Source organism: Ranitomeya variabilis (genome assembly GCF_051348905.1).
Source record: "Ranitomeya variabilis isolate aRanVar5 chromosome 1 unlocalized genomic scaffold, aRanVar5.hap1 SUPER_1_unloc_1, whole genome shotgun sequence".
NCBI lineage: Eukaryota > Metazoa > Chordata > Amphibia > Anura > Dendrobatidae > Ranitomeya > Ranitomeya variabilis.
The window spans coordinates 1,933,619-1,952,015 of record NW_027507931.1 but is presented as its reverse complement, the minus strand read 5'-3'; the positions used below and the strand labels follow the sequence as shown (position 1 = coordinate 1,952,015).

Sequence of the window (18,397 nt, the reverse complement as noted above, 5' to 3'; positions counted from 1 at the left end):
AACAAAGAGTTGTAGGGCACGGAGCCCATAACTATCTGCTCTACCGTAGGGCTTAACCTTATTGGCATCCGTTACACTCAAGAGTTGTAGTCGCCCCCTGTGGGCCGCACCGTGCAAGTGAGACCTACTATCTACGCTAACGATCTATCTAACGATTGTCATCTGACGCCAAAATTACTAAAATTTCTATGTAAAAAGCAAAACCCAGATGTGGAGTTCACAACATAAATAACGAAGATCACACATAGGTCATCACAAAAAAAAAGAACTTTTATTTCTCATCGATAAAAAGCCATGTAAAATGTGTCTCCTTTAATATTTCAGTGATTTTTTTTCAAAACCTGGAAGCTGCATTTATACATGAAGATATAAAAGGACGGTCCAGAGAAGCCGCAGAACACGTCACCACATGGCAACTCCTTCCTGACGCCTCCCCGGTCAGGTCTCCTTAGACTATTGCTCTTGAATATTGTTTCCAATATCTTTTGGCAAGAGAGTAAAATGAGTAGAAGTCGGCACAGCTTTCCGGGTGGGGTCTGGTCGAGCTATGGCAGAGCATGCAACAGGTTTATATTGTATTGCAAGCACTAAGAACCCCAGTCCACCGATCAATGTCATTTTACATCCTATAACAACTAAGGGCTCCCATCTACACAGAGTGAGGCGGCCATTTTGTTGCTAGGTTACATATGTGTTGTAACTGGAAATGGAGCATTTTAGGCCTCACTTCTATATTTTCCACATCCCCCATCTCTAAAGTAAGGAGTATTGGAGTCACCATAATCTAATATTTTAAAGTCGAATCTCCTATACAATATTTCTTCTAGGCCTCCAGTTTTTTACATTTATACACTCATTAAATTCATGATGAGCGGTGGCGTATGTTAGTCCCGGTGAAAAACATCGGTCTCGATGAATCGGGGCCTTAGTCTTTATTTTCTTCTTAATTTTGACAAGTTAAAACTATTTGCTCAATCTTCTCCTGCCACTTGTGTGAGGGATCCGTAACAAGTCTGTGCAGCCTGAAGAGGCAGTAAATTCTATAGCAGGAAGTCAAGTCATCGCTAAACCCCTTAGTTGGCAAAGTAAAATAATGTGGAGCTGTAAGGTTATATAGTACTAATTATAATGATTAATTTTATGAGCAAACAGACTTTATGGCACCAGGACCTATGTCCGACTTTAGCCTCTGCTCCCGGTATAGCTAGTTATACCTCTATACAATGTATCTTCATTGGAGATAGGCTTTAACAGAAAAGAATCCTTTCTGATTTTATCAGTAAACTAAGCCCCCCCAAAGGCAGAACATCATTTTAATTTTGATTGGCAAAAAGACTTTATGGCCCTCTAAAGCACCAGGATCTAGGTGCGACTCGAGCCTCTGCACTCGGTATAGTTATATCCATATAATATGTATTTTCAGTAGAGCTAGGCTTTAAAAGTAAAGAATCCTTTCCTATTGAAGCATCTAGCTAAACGGAGCAGTGTAACCTGTAATTTTACAGATAAAAGCACTTTCTTTTGGCTAAGGCACCAGGATCTAGGCGCAACTTTAGCCTCTGCACCGTGTGTAGTTATACCCCTATATGATGTAATTTCAGTGGAGCTATTCTTTAACGAAAAATAATCTTTACCCAATTAATCATTTGTCTTAAACTCTACTGAGATTAATCTTTAATCTCTTAGATAACAGCAATTTTTGGGCTCTCTCAGGCGCCCAAACCTACGTCCACTTTACCCCCAGAACTGTATATAGTTATACCTTTTTATGACATTTTTTTTAAGTGAGTTAGACTTTAACAGAAAAGAATCCTTTCCTATTCAAGCAGCTAGGTAAACCCTCTAGGTCACAGCATCATTTTTAATATTATAGTATTTTTTTGGTCCATTAAGGCACCATGACCTAGGTGCAACTTCAGCCTTTGCACTGTGTACTGTATAGTTAACCCCTATACAAAGTATTTTTAGTTAAGTTAGGACCGAAAAGAATCATTTCTAAAGAGCTAGAAGAAATGGCATAACTCTTGCCCATTGATCACCCTCATTCAGTTACTGTATATGCGGCAATACCAGACATTGCCCACAGACAAGAGTGGCGCTGTTTTTCCTAATCCTCGAGAAAACCTTTAAAATATCAGATAAGAGTGGCTCCAATACAATTAAATACAGAAGACAATATGGGACAAAAATGTCCGATGCTACTTTAGCGCTGATCTGGGTCGTGACATCACCTTTTACCTCAAAACTCAGTGATGTCAATCAGTCCCAGGCACAAGAATGGCTCAGCACACAAAATGGCTGCCTCTGCATCTCCGGCAATGATTCTCATTAGTATTGCTTCAGGCCACATAATGGCTGCCATTCCCATTGCCAGTGCCACCACGTGCATCCCAGTGTCGCACAATTACAGCTGTACGGTAGCCGGATCAGCGGTGATTCGTTATACAGACGCATACAAGAATAAGATATTGTGACTGATCCACATGCAGGAAAAGGAAATAATATATAGAGTCAGTATTCCAGTTTTTAGCAGCCATTTCCCTTCCGATGCATAATGATGGTTCACACCATTTCCTACGGTACATTTACTCTTACGGTATTATTTATTTTTTTACAAAAAAGAGATGGAGCTTTCTTGCGTGCCTGTAAATGATGACTGTACATTATAATCCGTGTGACTGTACATATCCTTGGCTTATTCAGAATGGAAAACAGATAGGCCGCCATCTTCCTCTTAGTAATTATGTAAACGCGTGAAGAAATATATATGGCGGCATTATTTACCTCAACTCATTTTTTGAAAAATGACGGTTCTGAATAAAAAATAGAGGCCGGATAAATATATACAGTATATATACATATATATATCTCTAGGCTATAAACACACCCAAATCGGTGAATAATCGTTCCAAACTTTGTTGCTTGGGACGTTCTCTGTGATCTTGTTGCCCATAGCAAACATTCACAGTTCAACGCTACTGTAGAAATGAAAGCAGTCACTGATGGTTGCTATAGGCAACAAGGATACATGTCCGCTCTTATGGTCAGTTCTGATACCTGGGCCCAATGTAGTTATACACAAAGGTAGTCCTTGTAAAATAGCCCATATTTAGAATTGGAGTGCTGCCCCAAACCAGGTGAGGGACAAACCCTGATTAAGGCCCATGATGAAATCTGAATAAAATAAGTAAAATTTGGCTCATCTCTAAATTTGGATGAATATTCCACCTTGTATAAGAAGGATCACTTTTTCACCTGAACTTCAAAACATTGCCCAGAGAGACTGTAACTGTCTTCCACAACCTCACCCACCCTAGACCTAGGAGGGTTGCTATGGTGAAGGAAGCCATTTTGCTTGTGTCTTGTGACTTCAAAGAGGTTTGTTCAGGGGCATAACAAATGGCACACAGTGATTAGTGTCCCTGACAAAGGGAACATTAGAGTCCAGGAGCTTCAAGTTACACCTCTGGGCCTGTTCACTAAAGGCGTTATCTTACAAAACGAAATGTATCACTGAGACACAGAATGGGTGATAAATGTATGAATGCTGGGGACACCTCCCCTAATCATCCTCCTCACCGCCGATGAACCAAAGAGCGTCACAGAGGACCAAGGCGCTGCGTCGGTGCAGGCGGCAAAAGGACAAGCGAGGGCCTTAGATAAGTAAACACAATGACCGCATTTTGTGGTTTATAAGACGCACCGGAGAGAAATAGAAAAAAAAACTTTTTTAATAAAATGCTGGTGCTTCTTACAATCCAGGCGTGAAATGGGGTCGCAGGGTCGCTGCTGGTGTTCGGTGCTGCGGGGGCTCCGCCGACATTTTGTGAAAGCCCAGAGCCCCCGCACTGATTACTTTGTGGTGAACTCCGGGAAAATGGCTGCTGAGGTGGCGCATGCGCAGATGGAGATCTTGGCGCTGAGATCTCATCTCCTGAGATCTTGGTGCGGAGATCTCCACCTGCGCCTGGGCCGCATGTGCGGCCATTTTCCTGGAGACATCGTGTAGAGGCAGGCACGGATGGAGATCTCGGCTTTTCTCCATCTGCGCCTGCGCCTAGTGAGAAGCTTGACCCCGGAAGAAGAATGGCGGCTGCCATATACCACCTCCGCAGGGCTACTGCTCGCCGCCATAACACTACCGCTCGTCGCCGTACCACCACCGCAGGACCACCACATCACCACCGCAACACCTCCAGCTCCGGGCCCGCAGCATCGGTAAGAACAGTGTTTGGTTTATAAGACGCACCCCCATTTTCCCCCTAATTTTGGGGATCATAAAAGTTCATCTTATAATCTGAAAAATATAGTATATTATTATTTTAACCCCTTCGAAAGAAGACAGCAAAATGGCAGTGAGCTAGGATTTGTGCAAGATGAATCCCAAAAAATGTTGGGTTCAAGAGAACACAAATTTTGCAGGGAAAATTTGTATCAATTTTGATTTGTTACGGATCTATGTGGTCACCGCAAAGATTTCGCACCAATTTTTAGGTAGTGCTGTCTTGTGTAAAGAGCCCTTAAAGACAAACCACCACCAGGTCGAAAGTGGCCAGTTTTTGGCACTTATTTTTTTCCTGCTCCTCCCCTGAGTGTTCTGTTTTTCTTTGTTTTTGTTTTTTTTATAAATCTGACATACAGTTCCAGAGATATTGGCCTTTTTATTTAGTGCTTTATGGTCTTTACTAGTAAGGCGTGGCTCACATTTTTTTAAGGGCGTGTCTTAAGGCTGCTCTGCATAATTAAGCTGTTGGCCCCACCCCTTTTGTAAGGACCACAAAAATTAGCACTGAATAAAAAGGCTAATGTCTCTGTAACCGTATGATGGATTTTTAAAATACAAAAAACTTAATATTCAGGGGAGCAGCGGGAAAAAAAAAAAAAGAGAAAAAACTGGTTACTTTTGACCTGATGACAGATACTCTTTAAGGCCCACATGTAGTCATTGCTGGTAAACTGGAAGAGCAGCAGATATGGCGTAGTTCAAAACCCGCCATTTCTGTAAATCTTTACACCCTTAGTCCGGCTTCCTAATAAATGAGTGTAAACACAGACAGAAAAATGTGTATAGATGTGAAATTAATGGGGCGTTATCACAGTGCAATATATCCGATCGCACGCAGGATCTTTCCTGAGATATATTTTCTGCTTTAAAATATACAAGTAAAAATATTCTTCAAGACCAGACAAGGCAGAATCATTATTTTAAGGCTCCAGTATTACTATGCAAATTTAGGTAATTATATTACGGTCATTCCCAGGGGGACATGCGCTAAAATCTTTTACAGATAATGGAAAGTCTGAGCCAGTGAGCTGCAAAGGATTAGAAATGTCCAAATATTAATGTCCTATTTGGGCATGAGTTTAGGATAGGATTCTCTATAAAGATTTAAAAGGCTCTGAAAAACAGCGCCACACTTATTCATGGGTTACTCCTGGTATTGCAGCTCTGCTTTTGCAGTGAATAGAGCTCAGCTGCAATAGCACACGCAACCTGTAGAAGAGAGGGTTAAACTATTTTTCTTACCCTAAACAACCCTTTTGAAGAGAACTTGTCACCAGTCAAAAGTGTTCTGTTTTTACTCTTAGTTTATGTCATGATCCAGACCGGGTTTTGAGTCCTGTCTTCCCTTTTCCCGGTCTGATCGTGTCAGGGGCTAACTTTTCTCAGCCTCAGTCTGGTCTCAGGTTTGCTATTTATCCCAGCTGCATCCTGCAGGCTGTGTCAGTTATAGCTTCTGCCTACGGCGTGAGTAGCTGACTCTGGTTATATCCTGATTTGTCCTGCTGCGATTCCTGATTGTTCCCTTGTCTGTTCATTCCCCTCCCCCAAGTTCCGACTCAGTGTTTTCCCTTCGTGTTTGGACTCTCTGGTACTTGACTCGGCTTTGACTCTGACCTGACTCTGTCTTTTGCTCCTGGTACTTCTGCTCTCGTCTGGTATTGACCCTCTGGCGCGTCTCTGACTCAGAGTTGATTTTCCCCTTGGTATTATATTACTCTCTTGGTTTTGATGCGGCTTGTTTGACTACACTGTTGCCACCTGGTGGTGGCCTCGCTGCAGCACTTCAGGTCTGCTCTGGCAAGTGTTGCAGTCTTCCCTCCACTCTACTGCCATCTAGTGGAGAATGCATCTACCTGCATAGCTGCAGTGTGAGTTTATTCCTACTGCTACCATGAGTATTAATTTTTTTTGTATTTTTTAAATCTGCCATTCGGTTGCAGAGGTATGGGTCTGTTTATCAACTACTTATTTTTAAGGTCTTTTCAAGGAGGCGTGGCTCACAGGGAAATACAGTCATATGAAAAAGTTTGGGCACCCCTATTAATCTTAAGCTTAATGTTTTATAAAAATTGTTTTTTTTGCAACAGCTATTTCAGTTTCATATATCTAATAACTGTTGGACACAGTAATGTTTCTGCCTTGAAATGAGGTTTATTGTACTAATAGAAAATGTGCAATCTGCATTCAAACAAAATTTGACAGGTGCATAAGTATGGGCACCCTTATCATTTTCTTGTTTTAAATACTCCTACCTACTTTTTACTGACTTACTAAAGGACTTTTTTTGGTTTTGTAACCTCATTGAGCTTTGAACTTCAAGGCTAGGTGTATGCAATCATGACGAAATCTACTTAACCCCTTCCTGACATCAGACGTACTATCCCGTCGAGGTGGGGTGGGCCCGTATGACCGCCGACGGGATAGTACGTCATCATCGATCAGCGGCGCTCACGGGGGGAGCGCGGCCGATCGCGGCCGGGTGTCAGCTGCATATCGCAGCTGACATCCGGCACTATGTGCCAGGAGCGGTCACGGACCGCCCCCGGCACATTAACCCCCGGCACACCGCGATCAAACATGATCGCAGTGTACCGGCGGTATAGGGAAGCATCGCGCAGGGAGGGGGCTCCCTGCGGGCTTCCCTGAGACCCCCGGAGCAACGCGATGTGATCGCGTTGCTCTGAGGGTCTCCTACCTCCCTCCTCGCCGCAGGTCCCGGATCCAAGATGGCCGCGGCATCCGGGTCCTGCAGGGAGGGAGGTGGCTTACCGAGTGTCTGCTCAGAGCAGACACTTCGTAAGCCTGCAGCCCTGCACAGCAGATCGTCGATCTGGCAGAGTGCTGTGCACACTGCCAGATCAATGATCTGTGATGTCCCCCCCTGGGACAAAGTAAAAAAGTAAAAAAAAAAAATTTCCACATGTGTAAAAAAAAATAAAAAAAAATTCCTAAATAAATAATAATAAAAAAAAATATATTATTCCCATAAATACATTTCTTTATCTAAATAAAAAAAACAAAACAATAAAAGTACACATATTTAGTATCGCCGCGTCCGTAACGACCCAACCTATAAAACTGCCCCACTAGTTAACCCCTTCAGTAAACACCGTAAGAAAAAAAAAAAAAAAAACGAGGCAAAAAACAACGCTTTATTACCATACCGCCGAACAAAAAGTGGAATAACACACGATCAAAAAGACTGATATAAATATCCATGGTACCGCTGAAAACGTCATCTTGTCCCGCAAAAAACAAGCCGCCATACAGCATCATCAGCAAAAAAATAAAAAAGTTATAGTCCTGAGAATAAAGCGATACCAAAATAATTATTTTTTCTATATTTTAGTTTTTATCGTATAAAAGCGCCAAAACATAAAAAAATGATATAAATGAGATATCGCTGTAATCGTACTGACCCGACGAATAAAACTGCTTTATCAATTTTACCAAACGCGGAACGGTATAAACGCCTCTCCCAAAAGAAATTCATGAATAGCAGGTTTTTGGTCATTCTGCCTCACAAAAATCGGAATAAAAAGCGATCAAAAATGGTCACGTGTCCGAAAATGTTACCAATAAAAACGTCAACTCGTCCCGCAAAAAAACAAGACCTCACATGACTCTGTGGAGCAAAATGTGGAAAAATTATAGGTCTCAAAATGTGGAGACGCAAAAACTTTTTTGCTATAAAAAGCGTCGCTGGTTTCACACTTGCGTTTTTGTCTGCAGCGTTTTTTGCACAAAAAAACGCATGCGTTTTTTCCCTATATTTAACATTGAAAACGCATGCGTTTTTTTTGTACGCGTTTGGTCGCGTTTTCAAACGCATGCGGTTTTTTTCTGCATGCGTTCATTTTCAGAAATACAACCTGCAGTATTTTCTTGCGTTTTTAAGCACATGCGTTTGTTTGCGTTAAAAACGCATGCATTTTTATCGAAAAAAAAACAGAAAACACACTGAAAAGCCACCCACCACCATCAAGGTGATAAAGGGATCCAAACCCTAACCCTAACTCTACCCCTAACCTCACCCCTAACCGTTTAATGAACATTTTCTGACAGTCATAGTGCCACGTATTTCAGTGCCACGTATTTCAGTGCCACGTATTTCAGTGCCACGTATTTCAGTGCCACGTATCACGTATTTCAGTGCCACGTGTTTCAGTGCCACGTATTTCAGTGCCACGTATCACGTATTTCAGTGCCACATATTTTAGTACCACGTATTTCAGTGCCACGTATTTCAGTGCCACGTATTTCAGTGCCACGTATTTCAGTGCCACGTATTTCAGTGCCACGTATTTCAGTGCCACGTGTTTCAGTGCCACGTATTTAAGTGCCACGTATAACATATTTCAGTGCCACGTATTTAAGTGCCACGTATTTCAGTGCCACGTATTTCAGTGCCACGTATTTCAGTGCCACGTATTTAAGTGCCACGTATCACATATTATTTCAGTGCCACGTATTTCAGTGCCACGTATTTCAGTGCCACGTATTTCAGTGCCACGTATTTCAGTGCCACGTATTTCAGTGCCACGTATTTCAGTGCCGCGTATCACGTATTTCAGTGCCACGTGTTTCAGAGCCACGTATTTAAGTGCCACGTATCACGTATTTCAGTGCCACGTATTTCAGTGCCACGTATTTCAGTGCCACGTATTTCAGTGCCACGTATTTCAGTGCCACGTATTTCAGTGCCACGTATTTCAGTGCCACGTATTTCAGTCACGTTTAGGGTTAGGGTTAGGGGTAGGGTTAGGGTTAGGGCTAGGGTTGGAGGTAAAGTTAGGGTTAGGGTTTGGATTACATTTACGTTTGGATTAGGGTTGGGATTAGAATTATGGGTGTGTCAGGGCTAGGGGTGTGGTTAGGGTTACCGTTGGGATTAGGGTTAGGGGTGTGTTTGGGTTAGGGTTTCAGGTAGAATTGGGGAGTTTCCACTGTCCAGGCACATCAGGGGCTCTCCAAGCGCGACATGGCGTCCAATCTCAATTCCAGCCAATTCTGCGTTGAAAAAGTAAAACAGTGCTCCTTCCCTTCCGAGCTCTCCCGTGCGCCCAAAAAGGGGTTTACCCCAACATATGTGTTATCAGCGTACTCGGGACAAATTGAACAACAACTTCTGGGGTCCAAGTTCTCTTGTTATCCTTGGGAAAATAAAAATTTGGGGGGCTAAAAATCATTTTTGTGGGAAAAAAAAGATGTTTTATTTTCACGGCTCTGCGTTATAAACTGTAGTGAAACACTTGGGGGTTCAAAGTTCTCACAACACATCTAGATAAGTTCCTTGGGAGGTCTAGTTTCCAATATGGGGTCACTTGTGGGGGGTTTGTACTGTTTGGGTACATCAGGGGCTCTGCAAATGCAACGTGACGCCTGCAGACCAATCCATTTAAGGCTGCATTCCAAATGGCGCTCCTTCCCTTCCGAGCTCTGTCATGCACCCAAACAGTGGTTCCCCCCCACATATGGGGTATCAGCGTACTCAGGACAAATTGGACAACAACTTTTGGGGTCTAATTTATCCTGTTACCCTTGTGAAAATACAAAACTGGGGGCTAAAAAATCATTTTTGTGAAAAAAAAAAGAATTTTTATTTTCACGGCTTTGCGCTATAAACTTTAGTGAAACACTTGGGGGTTCAAAGTTCTCAAAACACATCTAGATAAGTTCCTTGGGAGGTCTAGTTTCCAATATGGGGTCACTTGTGGGGGGTTTGTACTGTTTGGGTACATCAGGGGCTCTGCAAATGCAACGTGACGGCTGCTGACCAATCCATTTAAGTCTGCATTCCAAATGGCGCTCCTTCCCTTCCGAGCTCTGTCATGCGCCCAAACAGTGGTTCCCCCCCACATATGGGGTATCAGCGTACTCAGGACAAATTGGAAAACAAATTTTGGGGTCCAATTTATTCTGTTACCCTTGTAAAAATACAAAGCTGGGTGCTAAAAAATCATTTTTGAGAAAAAAAATAAAAATTATTTTCACGGCTCTGCGTTATAATCTGTAGTGAAACACTTGGGGGTTCAAAGCTCTCAAAACACATCTAGATAAGATCCTTAGGGGGTATACTTTCCAAAATGGTGTCACTTGTAGGGAGTTTCAATGTTTAGGCACATCAGGGGCTCTCCAAACGCAACATGGCGTCCCATCTCAATTCCAGTCAATTTTGCATTGAAAAGTCAAATGGCGCTCCTTCCCTTCCAAGCTCTGCCATGCGCCCAAACAATGGTTTACACCCACATATGGGGTATCAGCGTACTCAGGACAAATTGGCCAACATTTTTTGGGGTCCAATTTCTTCTCTTACCCTTGGGAAAATAAAAAATTGGGGGCAAAAAGATCATTTTTGTGAAAAAATATGATTTTTTATTTTTACGGCTCTGCATTATAAACTTCTGTGAAGCACTTGGTGGGTCAAAGTGCTCACCACACATCTAGATAAGTTCCTTAGGGGGTCTACTTTCCAAAATGGTGTCACTTGTAGGGAGTTTCAATGTTTAGGCACATCAGGGGCTCTCCAAACGCAACATGGCGTCCCATCTCAATTCCAGTCAATTTTGCATTGAAAAGTCAAATGGCGCTCCTTCCCTTCCAAGCTCTGCCATGCGCCCAAACAATGGTTTACACCCACATATGGGGTATCAGCGTACTCAGGACAAATTGGCCAACATTTTTTGGGGTCCAATTTCTTCTCTTACCCTTGGGAAAATAAAAAATTGGGGGCGAAAAGATCATTTTTGTGAAAAAATATGATTTTTTATTTTTACGGCTCTGCATTATAAACTTCTGTGAAGCACTTGGTGGGTCAAAGTGCTCACCACACATCTAGATAAGTTCCTTAGGGGGTCTACTTTCCAAAATGGTGTCACTTGTAGGGAGTTTCAATGTTTAGGCACATCAGGGGCTCTCCAAACGCAACATGGCGTCCCATCTCAATTCCAGTCAATTTTGCATTGAAAAGTCAAATGGCGCTCCTTCCCTTCCAAGCTCTGCCATGCGCCCAAACAATGGTTTACACCCACATATGGGGTATCAGCGTACTCAGGACAAATTGGCCAACATTTTTTGGGGTCCAATTTCTTCTCTTACCCTTGGGAAAATAAAAAATTGGGGGCGAAAAGATCATTTTTGTGAAAAAATATGATTTTTTATTTTTACGGCTCTGCATTATAAACTTCTGTGAAGCACTTGGTGGGTCAAAGTGCTCACCACACATCTAGATAAGTTCCTTAGGGGGTCTACTTTCCAAAATGGTGTCACTTGTAGGGAGTTTCAATGTTTAGGCACATCAGGGGCTCTCCAAACGCAACATGGCGTCCCATCTCAATTCCAGTCAATTTTGCATTGAAAAGTCAAATGGCGCTCCTTCCCTTCCAAGCTCTGCCATGCGCCCAAACAATGGTTTACACCCACATATGGGGTATCAGCGTACTCAGGACAAATTGTCCAACATTTTTTGGGTCCAATTTCTTCTCTTACCCTTGGGAAAATAAAAAATTGGGGGCGAAAAGATCATTTTTGTGAAAAAATATGATTTTTTATTTTTACGGCTCTGCATTATAAACTTCTGTGAAGCACTTGGTGGGTCAAAGTGCTCACCACACATCAAGATAAGTTCCTTAGGGGGTCTACTTTCCAAAATGGTGTCACTTGTAGGGGGTTTCAGTGTTTAGGCACATCAGGGGCTCTCCAAACGCAACATGGCGTCCCATCTCAATTCCAGTCAATTTTGCATTGAAAAGTCAAATGGCGCTCCTTCCCTTCCAAGCTCTGCCATGCGCCCAAACAATGGTTTACACCCACATATGGGGTATCATCGTACTCAGGACAAATTGCACAACATTTTTTGGGGTCCAATTTCTTCTCTTACCCTTGGGAAAATAAAAAATTGGGGGCGAAAAGATCATTTTTGTGAAAAAATATGATTTTTTATTTTTACGGCTCTGCATTATAAACTTCTGTGAAGCACTTGGTGGGTCAAAGTGCTCACCACACATCAAGATAAGTTCCTTAGGGGGTCTACTTTCCAAAATGGTGTCACTTGTAGGGGGTTTCAGTGTTTAGGCACATCAGGGGCTCTCCAAACGCAACATGGCGTCCCATCTCAATTCCAGTCAATTTTGCATTGAAAAGTCAAATGGCGCTCCTTTCCTTCCGAGCTCTGCCATACGCCCAAACAGTGGTTTACCCCCACATATGGGGTATCAGCGTACTCAGGACAAATTGTACAACAACTTTGGGGGTCCATTTTCTCCTGTTACCCTTGGTAAAATAAAACAAATTGGAGCTGAAATAAATTTTGTGTGAAAAAAAGTTAAATGTTCATTTTTATTTAAACATTCCAAAAATTCCTGTGAAACACCTGAAGGGTTAATAAACTTCTTGAATGTGGTTTTGAGCACCTTGAGGGGTGCAGTTTTTAGAATGGTGTCACACTTGAGTATTTTCTATCATATAGACCCCTCAAAATGACTTCAAATGAGATGTGGTCCCTAAAAAAAAAATGGTGTTGTAAAAATGAGAAATTGCTGGTCAACTTTTAACCCTTATAACTCCGTCACAAAAAAAAATTTTGGTTCCAAAATTGTACTGATGTAAAGTAGACATGTGGGAAATGTTACATATTAAGTATTTTGCGTGACATATGTCTGTGATTTAAGGGCATAAAAATTCAAATTTGGAAAATTGCAAAATTTTCAAAATTTTCGCCAAATTTCCATTTTTTTCACAAATAAACGCAAGTTATATCGAATAAATTTTACCACTAACATGAAGTACAATATGTCACGAGAAAACAATGTCAGAATCGCCAAGATCCGTCAAAGCGTTCCAGAGTTATAGCCTCATAAAGGGACAGTGGTCAGAATTGTAAAAATTGGCCCGGTCATTAACGTGCAAACCACCCTTGGGGGTGAAGGGGTTAAAGTGGCCACTTGCAAGTTGTTCTCCTGTTTGAATCTCATCTGAATAGTGGCATCATGGGCTCCTCAAAACAACTGTCAAATGATCTGAAAACAAAGATTATTCAACATAGTTGTTCAGGGGAAGGATACAAAAAGCTGTCTCAGAGGTTTAACCTGTCAATTTCCACTGTGAGGAACATAGTAAGGAAATGGAAGAACACAGGTACAGTTCTTGTTAAGGCCAGAAGTGGCAGGCCAAGAAAAACATCAGAAAGGCAGAGAAGAAGAATGGTGAGATCAGTCAAGGACAATAATCAGACCACCTCCAGAGACCTGCAGCATCAACTTGCTGCAGATGGTGTCACTGTGCATCGGTCAACTATACAACGCACTTTGCACAAGGAGAAGTTGTATGGGAGAGTGATGCGAAAGAAGCCGTTTCTGCAAGCACGCCACAAACAGAGTCGGCTGAGGTATGCAAAAGCACATTTGGAGAAGCCAATTTCTTTTTGGAAGAAGGTCCTGTGGACTCATGAAACCAAGATTGAGTTGTTTGGTAATACAAAAAGGCGTTATGCATGGTGGCAAAAAAACACAGTGCGTTGTATAGTTGACCGATGCACAGTGACAGCATCTGCAGCAAGTTGATGCTGCAGCTCTCTGGAGATGGTCTGAGGATTGTCCTTGACTGATCTCACCATTCTTCTTCTCTGTCTTTCTGATGTTTTTCTTGGCCTGCCACTTCTGGCCTTAACAAGAACTGTACCTGTGTTCTTCCATTTCCTTACTATGTTCCTCACAGTGGAAATTGACAGGTTAAATCTCTGAGACAGCTTTTTGTATCCTTTCCCTGAACAACTATGTTGAATAATCTTTGTTTTCAGATCATTTGACAGTTGTTTTGAGGAGCCCATGATGCCACTCTTCAGAGGAGATTCAAACAGGAGAACAACTTGCAAGTGGCCACTTTAAGTAGCTTTTCTCATGATTGCATACACCTGGCTATGAAGTTCAAAGCTCAATGAGGTTACAAAACCAAAAAAAGTGCTTTAGTAAGTCAGTAAAAAGTAGGTAGGAGTATTTAAAACAAGAAAATGATAAGGGTGCCCATACTTATGCACCTGTCAAATTTTGTTTGAATGCAGATTGCACATTTTCTTTTAGTACAATAAACCTCATTTCAAGGCAGAAACATTACTGTGTCCAACAGTTATTAGATATATGAAACTGAAAGAGCTGTTGCAAAAAAACCAATTTTTATAAAACATTAAGCTTAGGGGTGCCCAAACTTTTTCATATGACTATAATGCAGAACAGTCTAAGGACACGCCCCAGAGGATCTGGTGAACCACGCCCCCTTAATGGAAAGGTCGATATCTCTGAAACCGTATGTCAGATTTAAAAAAAACAAAAAAAAAACAGATTACTTAGGGGAACAACAGGATTGAAACAAAATTTGTCCACTTTTGACCTGGTGACAGGTCCCATTGCAGTCTAATCTTCTTGGATATGATATCACCCTCTGCTTCCTGTTTTGTGAGTATTATAGATCTATAACAAGTCTGTGCTGCACAGAGAGGCACTGCACTGCATAGCAAATATTACTTCCTATGACAATTTCAGTGCATATATCGATACATACCCAACGTGTGGTCACCCAAGCAGGAAGTCAAGAATCTGACTGCAAAATACAATAAAGGGAAATGCTGAGGGTTCAAGAAAATATTTTAAATATTGTAATATAATTTATGGAATATTTTCCCTGCCATATGATAAATAATAATATGTACGGGAAATGTAAAAACTGCTAGTAAAACTATAGATTGGCGAGTCACCGAGGTTGGAGAGTATTGCACGGACAGAATTCTCTCCATTCCCGGCCATGCAGAATTAGCCCTTATATTGGTATAAACCACCCTACATTGGGTGGATATGGCTTGACAATGGACACTTGCTAATACAAAAATATGTGAAAATCGTGGCACTGTCTGACTGTCTTTGCTATCCTTTATAGAACAAATTAGAAGCGAATCAGAGATTTTAAAAAAATTGGAATTAAAAATAAAGTAACAAAACAAAAATATTATCTGGATTATATTAAACAATTAGAATGAACAATATGAAATATTTAATTATCTATCTATCTATATAGAAAAATAAATTAGTTTAGGTCATGTGTAAACACTGTAAAGCATTGAAACTAGCTTTTACTACTCCAAAAGATATACTTACAAAAATGAAGGTTCTTAGTGCATAAATTGGCCACTTAATGTATGCCCATCAACCACAGCAAGGTGACCTCTCTCTGATGGGTCCTATTTCTACTGTACATGCCACTCTTAGCTATCAGTCTACAGTTAAATGGGCAGTTAGAACTGATTACTGCCACCTGCAGGTTAATGGAAGGAGTGCAGAATGAGGCTGGAGGCAGCCAACGTCCAAATAGTTAATATAATCAGTTCTACTTGCCCATAAATTGTAGGCAGGGGAGACATGTTATATGGGAGACATGTTTGTCCATTTAATTGTAGGTTTATAGCCCGAGAATGGCATGTACAGTAGAACAGGGACCCATCAGAGGGAGGTCACCTTGCCGTGGCTGATGGGCGTACATTAATTGGCCAATCTATGCTCTAGGAACTTTAACTTTTGTAACTACATCTCTTTGAGTAGTAAAAGCTAGTTTCAATGTTTTTAATGTTTTTCAGTGTTTTCACATGACCTAAACTTATGAAGAGTGCTGCTGTGCTTTCTTTTTCTATATAATGCATCCCTCGCAGCTTGCACATGTTCACACTTAGGAGGTGCTGGTCAGGTTTTCCTATCTATCTATCTATCTATCTATCTATCTATCTATCTATCTATCTATCTATCTATCTATCTATCATCATGGGGACCAATTCATCATTTCTGGGGGAGTTAAGACACTTTTCTTTTTTTACCTTATGGTATTCATTGACTTTTTTTTCCCGCCAAATTGTTCAAAATCCTCATATTTTTTCCCGTTTACCATTTTACTATTATTACTACTTTTTAGTGCAAAAAGTTACTACTTTCAGCCCCCAAAAAAGTTGCATGATCTGCTAGGATGTTGAAAAATTTGAGCAAAAAAATTCAGACGTACATAAAAATCACTCCAAGCATAAACGCTTTCTCTGCAAACACATATAAATTAGACTTAAAAAAAGGCATAAGTCAAAAGATGTAAATTAAAAATCGAGCAAAGAAAAAATGAAAAAATACAATAATGAATTGGGCCCCATTGAGTTTTAAACCAAATTTACCAATTGGAGCACGAAGTTTATTTAATTTGGCGCATTTTTTAACAAAACGCTTCCATCTAGAACTGTTGTTGCAGATTTTACGCCACTACTGGAGTCATTTTGTAATTTTTCAAAAAGTCGCAATCTGGAATATTAAATAATAATAATAATAATAACAGTGCATTTTACTCCAAATACTTGGAGTAAAAGTAAAAAGAGTGGAACCCCATAATTTCCTACCCCCCAAGGAGAATGTGCGACACTTTGCAGAAGCAACATTGTGGATCACATTTTGCCAAATCTGCATGAGAAACCCACCCTGCTTCCTCGTCGAAAATGATATCCATAGCCAGATAATTTATGCTGCAGATTTTCAGCAATAATTGTACTCTACAAAATGCCTGGTAAAATCAGAGATTAATTTGTTGCAAAATCCACGTGTTTCATTGGATTTTGCCATTGAACCCCCGTGGATATTGTCTGCTAAAAATTCCTCCCATTTTTCTAGGCCTGCACAGAATTTCCCTTTTTGAAGCAGCATTTTGTGCATCACAGCTGACGTTCCTACATTAAATTGAGTAAAGAAAGCTCCAACTCTTATTAAATTGCAGGAAATGCGCATTCGTCAGCTGTGTGCACAACATGATGTCATCCATATTGTTTAGAGAGCTGACAGACAGTTCTGCAACCACTGCTTTGGTCACCATATCCCAGGAGTTGGAATAATTACTTCCTAATGAATATTAGAAGCGTGCATAATCAAGTAGTCAGGTCTATCGTGGGCAAATTATCCCAAGAGGATTTTACAGTAAATTACTTCTAAGAAGTGGTTAATGAAAAATAACGTAACTGAATACTAATATGTGAAATGCAAAAATAGGTCTTGTATCCCCCGTCAGGGGTGGTATGGTCCAGCCAAACATTGTACTAATACATGCGTGCCATTCAGATTAATGGGCCACCATGTATCATATATAATGAGAGGGGGTACACAGAGCATACAAAATTCTAACTAGAGTTGTTGTGAATCGATTTGCACAACAGAGTGTTTCAGCCATGACCGCAATCTGTGGCTACTAGACAGGAGCTATGATATTATCTAATGGCAACCATAGCTCTTCTTTTAATAAGAAAGCTTGGTTCAACGTCATCATTGCAGTGAGATGCACATGTGACATTGCTCAGGGTGTAGAAGATGGGGGTAGGGCAGGGGATACAGAGAACAGAAAATGGGGGAGACAGAGGAAACACAGGGCAGAAGATGGGGGTAGACATATGATACAGAGGGCAGAAGATGGAAGGGAAAATAGTGGAAACAGTGGTGAAAAATGGGTGGATACAGAGGGCAGAAGATGAGGCAGACAGAGGTAAAAGGGTGAAGAAGATGGGGTAGACAGGATACAGGGGGCAGAAGATGGGGAGACAGAGAGCAGAAGATGGGAGGGAGAAAGAGGATACAGGGAGGAATATGGGGACACACAGAATACATAGGGCAGAAGATGAGGAGACAGAGGATACAGGGTGCAGAAGATGGAGGAGACAGAGAACACAGTTGACAGAAGATGGGGCAGACAGAGGGTACTGTGGACAGACAGGATATAGGGGACAGAAAATGGGGGAGATGCAGTTGACACAGGGGGCAGGAGATGGGTTACAGGTGGCAGAAGATTGGGGTGTGACAGAGATTACACTGGGCAGAAGATATGGGAAACAAAGGTTACATGTGGCAGAAGGTGGGGAGAGGCAGGAAATACAGGATCGCCCCAAATCTATTAGCACAAGCTCTAGTTCTCATATGACCTCCCCATAATAACTGAGGAGCCTCCCCTAGTATGGTACATAGACATGGGTTGTCTTGCTGAAACACCCCCTTTAATCTCACACCTTCCCTTGCCTTGTACTGTAATGCGTTGCCTAAAACTCATGTACAACTCAAA

At 41.4% G+C, this 18,397-nt stretch overlaps 1 protein-coding gene across 3 annotated transcripts in view; it reads right to left on the bottom strand.

Moving 5' to 3' along the window:
• Window positions 1–249: 249 nt before the first annotated feature.
• KCNJ6 (potassium inwardly rectifying channel subfamily J member 6) overlaps window positions 250–18,397 on the bottom strand; it is a 251,507-nt gene continuing 233,359 nt past the window's right edge. For 2 of the 3 annotated variants that reach the window (XM_077278923.1, XM_077278924.1), the window contains one exon: window positions 250–545. In XM_077278923.1, the coding sequence (XP_077135038.1) occupies window positions 321–545 (225 nt within the window). In that variant the 3' untranslated portion in view covers window positions 250–320. Of the gene's footprint in view, window positions 546–14,839; window positions 14,879–18,397 lie in introns of all 3 variants that reach the window. The other variant, XM_077278925.1, reaches the window with a different exon arrangement.